This window comes from Sinocyclocheilus anshuiensis, unplaced genomic scaffold (genome assembly GCF_001515605.1).
Source record: "Sinocyclocheilus anshuiensis isolate Anshui unplaced genomic scaffold, SAMN03320099.WGS_v1.1 scaffold491, whole genome shotgun sequence".
NCBI classification, from domain to species: Eukaryota; Metazoa; Chordata; class Actinopteri; order Cypriniformes; family Cyprinidae; genus Sinocyclocheilus; species Sinocyclocheilus anshuiensis.
In genome coordinates, this window is record NW_015551041.1 from 900,379 (window position 1) to 915,718 (window position 15,340).

A 15,340-nucleotide genomic window follows, 5' to 3' on the forward strand; every position below is an offset into this window, starting at 1 on the left:
GGCCGGCGGGCTAGAGTGAGGAACGGCCGGCGGGCTAGAGTGAGCAGAGGCGGGTGGGCTTGAGAACGGCATGGCCAGTGGATTAATCGAATGCGATTGTCATGCGCATTTTGTTAGTAATGCCGGCCGCAGGTTGTTTTTCATATCTGCGGGTTGAAGCGACCCCAATAACGTGATATCGATCTCGATTCCATTTCGATTTATCGTGCAGCCCTACCCTGGAATGTGAATTTTACCAGGGTAACTCTACCAAAATACGTGCATTTTAGCCCCCGGAACGTGATGCTTACCGGGGGACCCCTCTCGAAACGCCATTGAGCTAGTTTTGAGTAGCAATTGGGTGGGTTTTGTTGTGAAAACCTGGCAACCCTGTGCTCAAGAAACATTTCTTACTAGTATCAGTATTTATTGGAAATTTTTCTAAAAACAAAAAGCCCTGACCACAGAATGCCACAACTGACCAATCAGAATCAAGTATACATAGCAGCAGAAATAATTACTTGAGTGCTCTTTTCAGTCCATCTGTGACAGCTTCTTTTCTTGCTTTTTCCAGTGACAGAGCTTTAGATTTGAGGCCTTCACTCACCCCATATCCTACATCCTCATGGTACGAGCCATCCTGTGGAGAAGACGCTGAAGAAATGGTATGCTCCTCACAATGCTGTGTCTGTCTTGTCAAGAAGAGCTCTTACCTTTAACTGAACCTTCACAAAGGCACTGACTCCAACATAAAACTTCCCATTGATCAGGTCCACAAAGTCTGTAACACAAGATTGACCAGTCTCTTTAAAAATAAGCAACAAACCCTAAACTAATCCTGAAACCTGATGTGAATGCAACATTAATTGGAATGTTTGAGAATGTGCACATTGTTATAAATACGGTGTCCTTACCAACATTTTGTTGAGATATTGAGTGCGACCATCCATTATAACCAAACATTTCATTGGCCAGACTTATGACTTTGTGACCTTCAATATAGCACACCTGCAAAAAAAAAAAAAAAAAAGGTCTAATAATATGAATAACAGCAAGATAATCAACTTTATATTAGATCAGCAAGGCTAAATAATATTGATAAGTGTACATTAAGTGCATTAATTCTCACCTTTTGCCCTCCTCCAGCCGGTCTGGTGCTGATATATTCAGGTCCGAGTTTCTGCCGTAGAGCATTCTGGACTGCCTGATACTCCAATGCAGTGTATGCATACTACAACAGACAATAAGCACTAAGAAATAACTCTGGATATATTACTATACTAGTACATTATAAACCGTGTGTTTCTGTAGCTATTAACATAGTATCAAAATGACCAACACACATGTCCCCAAAACACATACCTGCCCAAAACACGTGTGGGTTGTAAGAGGTTTCCTCTCCTCTTGCCTCCCACAGTGATCCATGTGTTTTCTGATCGCTCAAAAGCCGGCAATATTCTCTTTTAAACGATGCTGTATGCGTATAATGTGAGTGGAGATCGCTGAAATGTAACAACAGGAAGTCTGACACAACATTACGCGCTAACTTACGCCCATAGCGAGTTACCACTTACCCCGCTCTCTGTTGAGCAGACAAACTGAACTGCTGAGCGTTCAGTCAAAGTTACTATAGCAACGTTCTGATATCAAAATCGAATTCCGAGCAGCAGAATTCTATTGTCTTGAAGAACGTTTGTATATTCCCGCGTTAGAACGTTTACGCCGCCCCGCCCATTATCTCGTGCGTACTACGTCATAAAGACTGAGATATCCATTGTGTGTGTAGAGTTAAGAATCTCCCTTTTTATGGTGAATAAAAAAAAATCACCATATATGTTTTATAAATGCATGTTATAGAATTTATTGTGAACAATTCTTCCGTGCACATGTTTCATTTAAAAAAATCTAGTCATGTTTATTAATCAAGTTTTCTGTTGGTAAAAACAACAGATAAATAGAACTCTCTGGTGATGTATACAGGATTTCTCCAATCATTTAATCGTCTTAAACCCCGCCCCTTCATGCTTATGTTCATCTGTCACCATTTTGAAAGCAACGCACGCTTCTCAACATCCAATCAACTACCGATGCATAGAAGCAAGTCCCCACCCTACTTTTTTTTTTTTTCTCCGATATTCGATATTCAGTTACACTCTAATGTAACTTCAATTTAATCGTGACTTGACTATAAAAAGATTTGTTCAAAGATTTCTTCAGTGGAAATTTCTGTCAGTTGCTGCATTGTGCCAACAGGGGGCGACAAATAAAGTCTTTTTCTTTTTGTACAATAATAATAATTATTGTTATTGTTGTTCATTTATATTTTTAAAACACAAATTATGTGACGAATTACCATTCAGTTTTGGCCTGCAAATTAATGTCATGACTAAAAAGCTGAATTTAATTTAAGTCCAGTTTATTTGAATTCTGCTCCGCCTCTTTAAAATAAACCGCTGGTGTGCTACATTATATCCCTGTCACGGTCAACTCAGCAGGGATTATCTCAATCTAAATTAGGGATCCAAATAAAGATTGCCGCCCTGCTATTGGATTGAATATGGATTTCGTTAGCCTATATATGGCTAATTGAGCTCATAAAGCGAAACGGAAACATCATTTGCTTTACTAAATATTAGCATATCAAGCATTAATTTCATTTAGTCTCGAGCACATCTCAGCCCTTCGCACAATGGCGCGCGTGCACGTGTTGGGGCGTGGACGCGCCACAGTCTGGACTGCCGTCTGGTCACTCAGACAGTCTGCGACTCATGAGGCTCATAGGAGGGGCAAGTGTTGGGGATGCCACAGGAATGATCCATTAACCCCGCACAGCCCACATCCGCATTTATGGATTAGTTTCTGCTGAAGTGAAAGCCATCATATTTATTGTTTTCGTCATCACTGAAGTTACTTAAATATTCCCTCTTTGCACGCGGAGCACATGACGGTGAGTGGAAACATTGTTACGATGCACTACTGTTTGTGTGGAGTGTTCGAGCTGGGAGTTTTATGTTAAACTGCGTTTATCCCCCCTGGATGAATGGTGCATTGTTGCGCTGTTTGTAAATAACAAACGTGCCATGATCACCGTAAGGTACATTGAGTACCCAGTGCGTCAACCCCGCCATGAATAACTTACAGCTAGTGATGGAACATGTAGCCAACAGAAAATGATGCATTGAAACACGGCCAGCTGGGTTGCTTGATTCGTATCGCGTTTTAATAGAACAGTCAATCGAGATCTGTTAGTCCAGAATGGGAAGTGATGCCCTTCCTCTCAAACAGGCTTCTCAGGTTTACCCAGACGTCGTCGTTTTAACTGTCTGCACTTTGGAAAGGGAAATACACTCCTCCTGCTCCTCTAACACATCGTGGCTCGTGTCCTGGCACGTTCAGTGAACAAAGGGAAACTGACATGACGCTTCAGGGAAAGTGGAACATAAAGCAAAGTCACATATTATTTAGGTCGAGGCTGTTGAGATGCGTTTGCGTATGTGTGTTTTTTTTTATTTTCTTTCTCTTTTTTTTTCAAAGAGGCCATAAAAATCTCTTACGGCCGCGTGAGCAAATGATGACAGACTGATGCAAGACAAGTCTTTTGTTGTAGTAGCCTATTTCTTTTGGGAAGCTTCCCAGATGGTCCAGTAGGAGGCGCGGGATGGATTGTGTTGCTGAGGAACACATGGCGAATGAATAACGTAAACAAGCACATCGATCTTTGCTTTAACAGCAGCCGAAATTAATTAAATTTGGGGAATCTTCGACAGAGTAATGGTTAAAAAAGTTTTTACTGCTTAGTTTTTACTGTGGTTCGCTTGTAACATGGCCTCATAATCGAGACTGATTACCAAATGCTTGCATCAGGGAGTTGTGAAATTTAAAGGGATAGTTCACTTAAAATTGAAAATTCTGTTGTCATTACACACCCTCATGTCGTTCCAAACCAGGGGTGTGTTTCCTAAAAGCACCGTTAGGTAACTATTGTGGTAAGTTCCATTGATTGAACCCTATTGGTAACCATAGTTGCTTTTGGGAAATGCACCCCTGTATGAGATCAAATTAGATTTTTTTGAAGTTCATGCTGGTCGCTCTTTTCTTTGCAATTACAACGAATGGAGACTTGATCTTCAAAATGAATTTGAGAACTGGATCAGTTTGATTTGAGAACAAATCATTCAGATGGATCAACCGATTCTTTGTAACGAAAATAAAGGCTAGTTAAAGGGATACTTCACCCAAAAATGACACTTTTTTTTGTCATAATTTGCTCACCCTCAAGTTGTTCCAAAACTTGTATTTATTTCTTTCTGTATTTTGAAGAATGATATTTTGAGGAATGTTGTTAAATAAACATTTGACGGTAGCTATTCACTTCCATTGTATGGAAAAATACTATATAAGTCCATGGCTACTGTCACCCTCATGTCGTTCCAAATTCGTAAGACCTTTGTTCATCTTCAGAACACAAATTAAGTTATTTTTGATGAAATCCGAGAGCTTTCTGACCCTGCATAGACAGCAACGCAACTGATTCGTTCAAGGCCCAGAAAGGTAGTAAGGACATCGTTAAAATGGTCCATGTGACATCAGTGATTCAACCTTAATTTTATGAAGCCACGAGAATATTTTTGTGCGCAAAGAAAACAAAAATAATGACTTTATTAAACAATATTTTCTCTTCCGTGTCAGTCTTCAATGAGCGCTCACGAGAGTACCACGTGTGTTGTGGTGCTGCTGACGCAGGAGCCGGCGTTCTAACATAAAACCCGGATGCGCTGCGCTCTGTTTACAAGCAGAGGAAGACGCACGCTGTACGTAAAACAGTCTTCGTAAACATGTCGGAAGATTTTGACAGAGGATGACTTGCAATTTTTTGCCCAGCCTTACTTATTCGAACCAGAATATACAGATGAAGAGAGATGGACGTTCTACGTCAGAATATGCATAAAAAAAATTTCTTGTAGCTTCATAAAATTTCGGTTGAACCACTGATGTCACATGGACTATTTTAACGATGTCCTTACTACCTTTCTGGGTCTTGAACGTGTCAGTTGTGTTGCTGTCTATGCAGGGTCAGAAAGCTCTCAGATTTCATCAAAAACATCTAAAATAATGTTCCGAAGATGAACAAGGTCTTACAGGTTTGGAACAACGAGGGTGAGTAATTAATGCAGAATTTTCATTTTTGGTGATCTAATTCCTTAAAGATGCATTCATGAGTTATGCGGGAGCAGCCACCACAACACGCTCTCATTTTGTCTCTTTCTTCATCCATTTGTGTTATCAGAAGGACCAGAGATGTTCTGAATGAAAGAAGGATCTGGCAGCCTTTCGATAACAATGCTGGAGAACTTGAGCGGAGCCCACATTGATCGACCCGCCCCTAGATCATCCACATTCAGCTTCTCTGCTCTGTTTGCTCTGCCACACCACCTTCACATGGATGGGAGCAGTCATCCATTCCGGAGGTAAAACTGGTGCTGTGAACAGAACTATTAACACACTCACATCCTGCTATTAATACTCATATCTTCTTATTTGTTTGTGATGTCCTTTGTTTTCCTGTATACCCTAAATAAGCCATATTCCAACATTAAAATCAATAGAGTACAGTCACCAGTGCAGTTTGTAATATTTATTTTTCTATTAAACGAGATTGGTTTATCTTTGTGTGTTTGACAGAGAGAGAGAAACTAAGGAAATTATGGGAATGTAATGTTAGGAGGAAGGAAATTGGTTTCTCTACAATAAAACAGTAGTTTCCTCCCCTTCTCGTCTCTAGCTGCATCTTTCCAGCTCCTCCCCTTCTCTCACTTGTTGTTGCTGTTCTGGACTAACTGAACCGTGTTTTATCCCTCTGTTTGAACCATGAGGACTCTGTACCGGTTGAAGTTGGTAAGTTCTCCAAATCTGAGTCAGCTGGGGAAAAATGAAAAGGCTTCACTCGAGGAGAGAGGATCAGGCCCTAATGCCACATGGAACAGGTTAGTGCGGGTTTTGTGCGTAGCGCATGTCAATAAGTGTCAAACTGAGATGTAATTTCACGTCTGTGCGATTTATTTTAGCATTCACAACGCAGTTATTGCTGTATTCCAAAAGAAAGGACTGGCGGACAACGAACTCTATACACTCAATGAAGGTGTGAGGTGAGGAGAAACAGCATGGTATGTTCTGTTTTTTGTTTATTTTTATAAAAAATTGAGAGTAGGTTTGTGAATGATTAATTTCACTATAATGGTAACTCTTAGCAGTGTTTCAAATGTAAACGTTGGCAGCTGTAGAGGCTTCACATTATCAGCACAGAACAGTTGTGAGAGGACGCAGAGCCTCAGTCCACTATTATGTAACTATTACGAGAAAAAATGTGAAGCAATAACATCCCAGCTAAGAAAAACATACCCACATCATATTTCACCCCAAAATCAAAAGTAAAAAAGGATTTTTAACATAAAATTAAGCTTATTTTTTGTACCATTAAGATTATATTTTTTGTATTGTGATTATATTACATTATTTTTTGTCATAATTAAGCACATTTCTCCCCATTCTCATTACTGTAAAGCATCTGCATTATTTTACTGTTAAGTTTGGTTGTGAGTCTCATTATTTTCAGTGTTTGTATCTCATAATGCACTATTGGAAATCCTTCTGAACAGTGAATAAAAAAACATAATTGGCATAAATTGAATATATTAATGAAAATAGTACTATTTTGTACAATTACAGGCACTTTCATCCAAAATATATTTTAATCATTTGTATATCATTCAGTACTTTGTGGTCGGTAAGATGTTTTTAAAAGAAAAATTAATACTTTTTTTTCCCCCCACAAGGGATGTAATAAATTGAAAAAAGCTGACAGTAAAGACAAATGAATGCTGTTCTTTTCATTCATCAAAGAATCCTAAAAAAATGTAGCTTGGGTTCCACAAAAATATGAAGCAACACAACTGTTCAACATGGATAAAGAAAATAATAATAAGTGTTTCTTGAGCAGCAAATCAGCATATTAGAAAGATTTCTGAAGGATCATGTGACTGGAGTAATGATGCTGAAAATTCAGCTTTGCATCACAAAAATAAATGACATTTTCAAATATATAACAATAAAAAATGTTAATATAAATTGTAATAATATTACACAATATTTATGTTTTTACTGCTTATTCATTTGTTTGTTTGTTTTTATCATCAAAAGAATGCAGTCTTGGTGAGCTTAAGAGACTTCTCACAAACATTAAAAAATGTTACCGACCCCAAACTTTTGAATGGTAGTGTATATTTTATTTTATATAATTACCTATTTCATTTATAAATATGTAGGTATATATATTCCTCCTATATGTAGGTATAATGATTAGATTTTTCTTCCGAAACATATTTGAACGTGTTTTTCAAATGTTACAATATTTCATTTTAACAGGCAGCTATTGAAAACTGAGTTGGGCTCATTCTTTACAGAATACCTCCAGGTAAGATATTTAATTGTATTTCCCCCAGAGATGTTTGTTCTAATATGTACATTTAAAAAAACATACATTTCTTCCCTCTTTTCCTCATTATCAGAATCAGCTTTTAACTAAAGGCATGGTCATTTTACGGGACAAAATAAGGTTTTATGAAGGTATACCCTCCCATTTTAAAGACAAAACACATTCCTTAAAACAATTTTTAATGTTAATGCCATTACACAGTATGTCACGAACAACACAAACTGTTTTCCTTCTGGCTGGAAATAGGTCAGAAGTTACTGGACTCTTTGGCTGAGACGTGGGACTTCTTCTTTTGTGATGTTCTCACCATGCTTCAAGCCATCTTCCACCCCGTCCAGGTACAGTCTAGTTATCCTGTGTGAAATAACTGGTCAGACGTCAGTTACAGCAGTGGTGTGTGTTTATGGCATCTCAGGGGAAGGAGCCATCGGTGCGTCAGCTGGCCCTGCTGCACTTCCGAAACACCATCACCCTTAACATGAAACTGGAGGAGGCTATGTCCAGACCGCGAGCCCGCGTCCCTCCCTCCATCGTCCAGATGCTTTTGGTGTTACAGGTACACATCTTCTTAGATCATGTGAAAGATCCAGCCATACTGTCATGAGCTGCATCCAGAGATTATAACATAGCGAGCGACTTCAGGACGGGTCATTTGCGATGATTTCAGCAGTTGTGTCATATTGAGTGAGACATTAATCATAGACCTTGTGCGTCTCAACTAAAATGACAGTAATTAATATTTCAAAAGGGATAGAGTCAAAGTGATATGTCATCTTCACATCTTACAGGGGGTTCATGAATCCAAAGGTGTGAGTGAAGAATACCTGAAGCTGGAGTCTCTCGTTCAGAAGGTGGTGTCGCCGTACCTGGGCACGCAGGGACTGTGTTCACATGAGTGTGGCGCCTCTCAGTGCTCCTGTGTTATCGGTGAGAGAAGCAATAAAGCAGCATTTTGAAAACCCAACGTTTCAGATATCCAAAGAAGAGAACTTAAGGGATAGTTCACACAAGTTAAAATGGCAGCTGTATATTTAAAAAAAAAATTCTTAGATCATGTGAAAGATCCAGCCATACTGTCATGAGCTGCACCCAGAGATTATAACATAGCGACTTCAGGATGGGTCATTTGCGATGATTTCAGCAGTTGTGTCATATTGAGTGAGACATTAATCACAGGCCTTGTGCGTCTCAACTACAATGACTGTAATTCATATTTCAAAAGGGATAGAGTCAAAGTGAAACTTCATGTCTTACAGGGGGTTCATGAATCCAAAGGTGTGAGTGAAGAATACCTGAAGCTGGAGTCTCTCATTCAGAAGGTGGTGTCGCCGTACCTGGGCACGCAGGGACTGTGTTCACATGAGTGTGGCGCCTCTCAGTGCTCCTGTGTTATCGGTGAGAGAAGCAATAAAGCAGCATTTTGAAAACCCAACGTTTCAGATATCCAAAGAAGAGAACTTAAGGGATAGTTCACACAAGTTAAAATGGCAGCTGTATATTTAAAAAAAAAAAAGAAAGAAAGAATATTTAGCATTTTTAGTTTTAACTAGATCAAGGCAGTGACAGCAGAACAGAAGAAAAATATTCTACAGATCAAAATTTTGGGGTCTCTACAGTTAAAACAGTAATATTGTGAAATATTATTATCGAAAACGGTAAAACTCAACTGTTTAACTCTAGGGGAGTTGGAAAATGAGCCTATTTTCAAAAATAGTGGCGTGTTCCTTTAAACTTTTATTTAATAAATGGATGAACTGTCCCTTTAAAAATCTTGCAAGGATGTTCTCCACCCAGAAACATTTACAGCTTTGATCCCTTGTCATTCAGCCGCTTGTATATCTATAACTATATCTATAGCCGCTTACATATCTATAAAGTATGTCAGAACTGTACTACTACTGCTATGTGTTCAATGAAAAAGCAGTATATCATTATTCATTTCTTAAAAATCTTTCCAGAGAGGCATTTGCAGTATTGCTGGTCCAAGTCTGTAGACCTGCCCTCCAGTAATCCAGTAGTGCGCTCCAAGAGTTACAACATCCCCATGCTGACCCCTGTGGCCGAGTACGACTCTGAAGTGAGCTCTGTGGGCAGTGTCGGCATCCGGCGTCACTCTGCGTGTGACGTCACTTCCTGCATAGAGCCCCAGGGCTATTCGGCCCTGTCTGTGGGAATAGAGACCAGCTCGACCCCCAGACTCTCACTCGATCACGACCTCACCCTGTCCGGTGTGATGCGAGGGGCCACGGGACAGCCCGCTCTGATTTCTCCACCCGTCTTCATCCACACCTCCGCAGGGTGTCTGCATGCAGCGGACGCCCCGATGGCTTCATCCGAGGTGGACAAGGCCCTTTCGTCGCCCCCGAGCTATAACTATATCTATAGCCGCTTACATATCTACTAGTACTACTACTGCTATGTGTTCAATGAAAAAGCAGTATATCATTATTCATTTCTTAAAAATCTTTCCAGAGAGGCATTTGCAGTATTGCTGGTCCAAGTCTGTAGACCTGCCCTCCAGTAATCCAGTAGTGCGCTCCAAGAGTTACAACATCCCCATGCTGACCCCTGTGGCCGAGTACGACTCTGAAGTGAGCTCTGTGGGCAGCGTCGGCATCCGGCGTCACTCTGCGTGTGATGTCACTTCCTGCATAGAGCCCCAGGGCTATTCGGCCCTGACTGTGGGAATAGAGACCAGCTCAACCCCCAGACTCTCACTCGATCATGAGAATGATGGAATCAATGTGTGAAGGATCAATTTCAGATGTTTATGATTATAAACTACCACTATTCTGTGAACTTGTGAAGTAGCTATGTACGTTGTGATTTTCATATCCCCATGCTGACCCCTGTGGCCGAGTACGACTCTGAAGTGAGCTCTGTGGGCAGTGTCGGCATCCGGCGTCACTCTGCGTGTGACGTCACTTCCTGCATAGAGCCCCAGGGCTATTCGGCCCTGTCTGTGGGAATAGAGACCAGCTCGACCCCCAGACTCTCACTCGATCACGACCTCACCCTGTCCGGTGTGATGCGAGGGGCCACGGGACAGCCCGCTCTGATTTCTCCACCCGTCTTCATCCACACCTCCGCAGGGTGTCTGCATGCAGCGGACGCCCCGATGGCTTCATCCGAGGTGGACAAGGCCCTTTCGTCGCCCCCGAGCTGCTCCTCCAGTCCGGAGACGATTGTAATGCAGGGGCTGGACTCACTGGAATCAGATCCTGACGGAATCTTCATCGACTTTTCCCACTGCCACTCCGATTCTTTCGGAACGAGCAGGAAAACTAGCTGATGGAATCAATTGCTGTGAAGAATCCATTTCAGATGTTTCAGATTATAAACTACCACTATTTTCTGTGAACTTGTGAAGTAGCTATGTACGTTGTTATTTTTAAAACTGGAATTTAATTCCTCCTTTGCGCAAAAGCCAAGGCTGCTTTGTGGGAAAAATGGGAGAATACTCAATTTAAAGTGATTGTTTTCATAATGTTCTAAACCTGTGGATGAATTTTTGAATTTTTCTAGTTTTTCATAGACAATAGATGTGGAATGTCTCCATTTTAATTAATACACATTTTACTGTCTCTCATTTATAGAAGCTTATTTCCGCAATGGAATAAAAAAAATTAAAAAGGGTGATTGTGGCTTTTTATCTCGCAATTTAGAGTTTATATCTCACAATTAAGACTTGTCTTAGAACTGCTAGATTGCAAGAAAAAAAGTCACAGTTACGTTTTGTTTTTGTTTTTTTGGCCGAAAAAAAAAGAATTGTGAGATATCAAGTCAGAATTCAGAAAAAAAGTCTGGCCATGGCGTTAGAGCTGGTACACCGTTGTCGCTTGCGAAATTAAATAACGGCGCCGTGGGTGCAAACTTACAGGTTAAGGAGCGGTAATATTATAATGAGATCCCTTTGCCACGTCACCAAGAGAGCGAAATCTGACCCGCTCGTTTTCTCAGACGCTGGCCGAAAAAGGCTTACCAAAACAAAGTTACTGGGTTAATCTTTTTCACGTTTCCTTGGTTGATAGATGCACCGGGGACCTGATTATAGAACTTAAAACCTGGAAAAGTCAGATTTCCATGATATGTCACCTTTAAGATTAAAATGGAAAAGTCAGATTTTCATGATATGTCACCTTTAAAGCCAGTGACGTTGAGCCGGAAGTAAGGTTCGATTCATGACTGAATCATTTGCTTGTTTGAGAAGCGCCTGGCCTCGCCTCGCCTGAAATGTAGGCAGCTGCAGTGAGAGGAGGAGTGAAATAAGCGCAGTCGAGACGGACAGTTCTGCCCTCTCGAAGTGAACAGATACCAACGAGATCAAAGACAGATATCGCGTTATTCTCACTTATGTGCTGTGTCGCTGATTAACATGATATAATTTCAGTTCTGTTGCCTTTATATAAAAATAAATAAAATAACATTTTAAAAAAGTGCTTGCTATTTAATTCCATACGAAAGGCGTATTTATCATCCATTTTTACTTTAATACAAACATGTATTTTAGATTTTTATAGAAATATGACAACAATCACATTATCTCACATTTTTACTTTAATACAAACATGTATTTTAGAATTTTATAGAAATATTACAACAATCACATATCTCACACAGAGATCGCACTGTCATAGTGTTTGGGAATATTCATGCATAATTTAAATATTTAAAATCACATGAAACCAGATAAAGAAATAATATATCTTAGAAGAGAACATAGCATCACGGTTGTCTGAACCAATGAGCATTAAGCTGTGTCGTCAGTCAGTCGTTTCCCATCATGCTTTAGATCAGCGCAGTCGGTGGAGAGCAACTGCGCTCGACTGCACAATCCGACACAGCCGCCTCGCCGTCGCGAGAGCTTTTTGGCACACATCAGCATGACATCAGAGCAAGTCGGACGTAACAGCAAGTCGGAGGTAAGTCAGACCCTTTTCTAACCGGCATGCATCTCGCGGTGATCACCGGTGATCGATTCTGCGCAGATTTTGCTCATCTCAAACAAGCCTAATGATTCACTGAACCGAGACCAGCTTCTTTCAGATATGCCCGACTCCTATACTAACCGATAAGTGAGCATTTGGAATGAAACGCGGATTTGACTCAAATTAAGTTACTTTAATACCCTAATATCATAAAGTTTACAAACAATGACTTGTTAGAGATATATTTACGACCAAAAAGCTTCTGCGTTTTAAAAATAAAACGTGCCAAGACTTTTTCAACGTAAATAATTTTTTAGTGTTGCTTAGGCCTAATGCAAATGCTTATATATTTTTAAGAGCTAAATGTATGATTTTATATATATATATATATATATATATATATATATAAAATGGAAGATTTTAGAAGGATTACGTACTGACGTAATGCGTCATGACGTAAAGATTCACGTTTTGTGAACTAATTCTTTTAAACTGTTCAAAAGAATCGATTCGCGCAAATGAGTCGCACTTCCCATCACTAATAGGGGGGTTGTTGTTGTTTTTAAAACACACAATTTGAATTCACTTGAGCAAATGTAATACTTAATATATTTTTTAAAGAAAAATAATCACTTTTGATATACATTTCAGACCTTTTGAACATAAACATACGGCTTTTTCAATACAATAAAACCAGCCCGCTGAACGGTCACCCTCCCCGTTTTGAATAGACGAAGACAAAGGCTACCGGAAACCGAACTCCGTAGTTTTCGTCAAATGGCTGATTTGTATTCACGGGAAATCGTTTGTTTTCTCCAACCGTTTACATTCAGTTTTTCAAAGTCTTTTCTGCGCGCTTTTTCATGGATCTAAATGTATGTTTAAAAAACATGCGCCGCGATTTAGAAGTGACGTTAGTCGCTACGAAGACCTGGCGGTGCAAATACAGCGACGTAAGCTGGTTATTCCAAGCGAATGAATCCCAGACCAAGTTTTAAATGCAACAAAGCGCGTTCGTTTTTTATTTTCGTTGTTCGTTTACTTCCATTTCTCACGGCATTTCTTTTACATGCGGTCCTCGCCGGCAGAAGACCAGACCAGACTAATAACTTAGCTACGCTAACGAGCCGCTCTTAGAAATGGAGATCCACGTCTCGAGCCTCTTCCCGGAGATCTTAGCGATTATTTTCAACTACCTGGACGTCAAAGGCAAAGGCAGAGTCGCACAAGTATGCATGGCTTGGAGAGACGCATCGTACCACAAATCCGTCTGGAGAGGAGTAGAAGCCAAACTCCACCTGAGAAGAGCAAACCCGTCGCTGTTCCCCAGCCTCCAAACCAGAGGCATCAAGAAAGTCCAGATCCTCAGCCTGAGGCGCAGCCTTAGCTACGTTATCCAGGGCATGCCCAACATCGAGAGCCTTAACTTGAGCGGATGCTACAACCTGACGGATAACGGCCTGGGACATGCATTCGTGCAGGACATCCCGTCACTGAGGATGCTCAACCTGAGCCTGTGCAAACAGATCACCGATTCCAGTTTGGGCAGGATCGCGCAGTATCTAAAGAACCTGGAGCTGCTGGATCTGGGCGGATGTAGTAATATCACCAACACGGGGTTGTTGCTTATCGCCTGGGGCCTTCATAATCTCAAAAGCCTGAATTTGAGAAGCTGCAGACACGTTTCGGACGTAGGCATCGGACACCTGGCCGGCATGACGCGCAGCGCCGCGGAGGGCTGCTTGAGTTTGGAGCACCTCACTTTGCAGGACTGTCAGAAACTGACCGATTTGTCGCTCAAGCACATTTCTAAGGGCCTAAACAAGCTGAAAGTCCTAAACCTGAGCTTTTGCGGTGGCATATCCGACGCTGGCATGATCCACCTGTCACACATGACCCAGCTCTGGACTCTGAACTTGCGTTCGTGCGATAACATCAGCGATACGGGAATCATGCATCTCTCCATGGGCGCTCTGAGGCTGTACGGGCTGGATGTGTCGTTTTGCGACAAAGTGGGCGACCAGAGCCTGGCTTACATCGCGCAGGGCTTGTACCAGCTCAAGTCCCTGTCGCTTTGTTCGTGCCACATCAGCGACGACGGGATCAACCGGATGGTCCGGCAGATGCACGAGCTCAAGACGCTGAACATCGGCCAGTGCGTGCGGATCACGGACAAGGGCCTCGAGCTCATAGCGGATCACCTGACGCAGCTGACCGGCATAGACCTGTACGGCTGTACCAAAATAACGAAAAGAGGACTGGAGAGAATCACGCAGCTGCCCTGCCTTAAGGTGTTGAACTTGGGACTTTGGCAAATGACCGAGGACAAGGGTTTAGGAGACTCGTCTGAGATCCTGCCCTGCTACACCTCCTAACTACCTCAGCGTCGCCAGCGATGTCTTGGTTTTTCTAGAGACGTGTATTATTTTATGAAGACGTCGTGTACTTTGTTACTAAGCCTGTTCGGAAAAGAGGCTTGATGTAGTTCAAATTGAATCAGCAATAAAACACTGAACAGCCTTGCTAATGTTATATAGTCTGACGGTCCCCTTTGAATGCCTTTGTGTTTTTCTGTACTTTGTTTTAGAGCTTCATATTGAGGTAAAAATGTCGTTTATTCTCATTTCCACTGACAAACGCGTTTTGTCACTGCCTTTAATAGTATTTATCCTGAAATACCAGCATTATACTGTAACCTGAAGAGGAAAAAATGTTTACCATGTGCGTGGACAAGGACGGAAAAGTTGCTTGTTGGTTTTATGTGATTCCTCCCTGGTAAAATGGAACATATGCAATTTAAATTGTTTAAAAAAAGGCCAGTTTGCTTGTTAAAGATGTCTGTTTATTTTCTTATGATAAATGATTAAAGCTCAAATTTGTTTTTAACTAAATTTTTCATTACTGATATTTAAATATATATATATATATATATATATATATA

At 41.0% G+C, this 15,340-nt stretch overlaps 3 protein-coding genes across 7 annotated transcripts in view; 2 read left to right on the forward strand and 1 right to left on the reverse strand.

Moving 5' to 3' along the window:
• Positions 1 to 1,772, reverse strand: part of LOC107661505 (DNA repair protein RAD52 homolog) — a 6,175-nt gene extending 4,403 nt beyond the window's left edge. Inside the window, exons 1-6 of one of the 3 annotated variants that reach the window (XM_016451123.1) lie at positions 1,554 to 1,772; positions 1,342 to 1,481; positions 1,109 to 1,210; positions 894 to 987; positions 693 to 760; positions 501 to 619 (exon numbers count right to left, since the gene is read on the reverse strand). In XM_016451123.1, the coding sequence (XP_016306609.1) occupies positions 501 to 619; positions 693 to 760; positions 894 to 987; positions 1,109 to 1,210; positions 1,342 to 1,404 (446 nt within the window). In that variant the 5' untranslated portion in view covers positions 1,405 to 1,481; positions 1,554 to 1,772. The remainder of the gene's footprint in view (positions 1 to 500; positions 620 to 692; positions 761 to 893; positions 988 to 1,108; positions 1,211 to 1,341; positions 1,482 to 1,553) is intronic. The other 2 variants (XM_016451122.1, XM_016451121.1) reach the window with 2 other exon arrangements.
• A 705-nt stretch (positions 1,773 to 2,477) lies between these two features.
• LOC107661466 (proline-rich protein 5-like) lies at positions 2,478 to 11,215 on the forward strand. Of its 3 annotated transcripts, none has more exons than XM_016451068.1 (11): positions 2,478 to 2,926; positions 5,267 to 5,447; positions 5,853 to 5,963; positions 6,045 to 6,125; positions 7,402 to 7,450; positions 7,545 to 7,602; positions 7,718 to 7,809; positions 7,887 to 8,027; positions 8,260 to 8,398; positions 9,430 to 9,548; positions 10,344 to 11,215. In XM_016451068.1, the coding sequence occupies exons 2-11, from the start codon at positions 5,287 to 5,289 to the stop codon at positions 10,761 to 10,763; spliced, it is 1,371 nt and encodes a 456-aa protein (XP_016306554.1). In that variant the 5' UTR covers positions 2,478 to 2,926; positions 5,267 to 5,286; the 3' UTR covers positions 10,764 to 11,215. The 3 variants fall into 3 exon arrangements, with proteins under 3 accessions (XP_016306554.1, XP_016306555.1, XP_016306556.1); XM_016451069.1 differs by having other exon boundaries at positions 2,479 to 2,926; positions 9,430 to 9,818; positions 10,614 to 11,215; XM_016451070.1 differs by lacking the exon at positions 2,478 to 2,926 and adding an exon at positions 3,575 to 3,677.
• A 1,898-nt stretch (positions 11,216 to 13,113) lies between these two features.
• LOC107661467 (F-box/LRR-repeat protein 14-like) lies at positions 13,114 to 15,213 on the forward strand. Its single transcript, XM_016451071.1, has one exon. The coding sequence runs from the start codon at positions 13,539 to 13,541 to the stop codon at positions 14,772 to 14,774; it is 1,236 nt and encodes a 411-aa protein (XP_016306557.1). The 5' UTR covers positions 13,114 to 13,538; the 3' UTR covers positions 14,775 to 15,213.
• Positions 15,214 to 15,340: the final 127 nt, after the last annotated feature.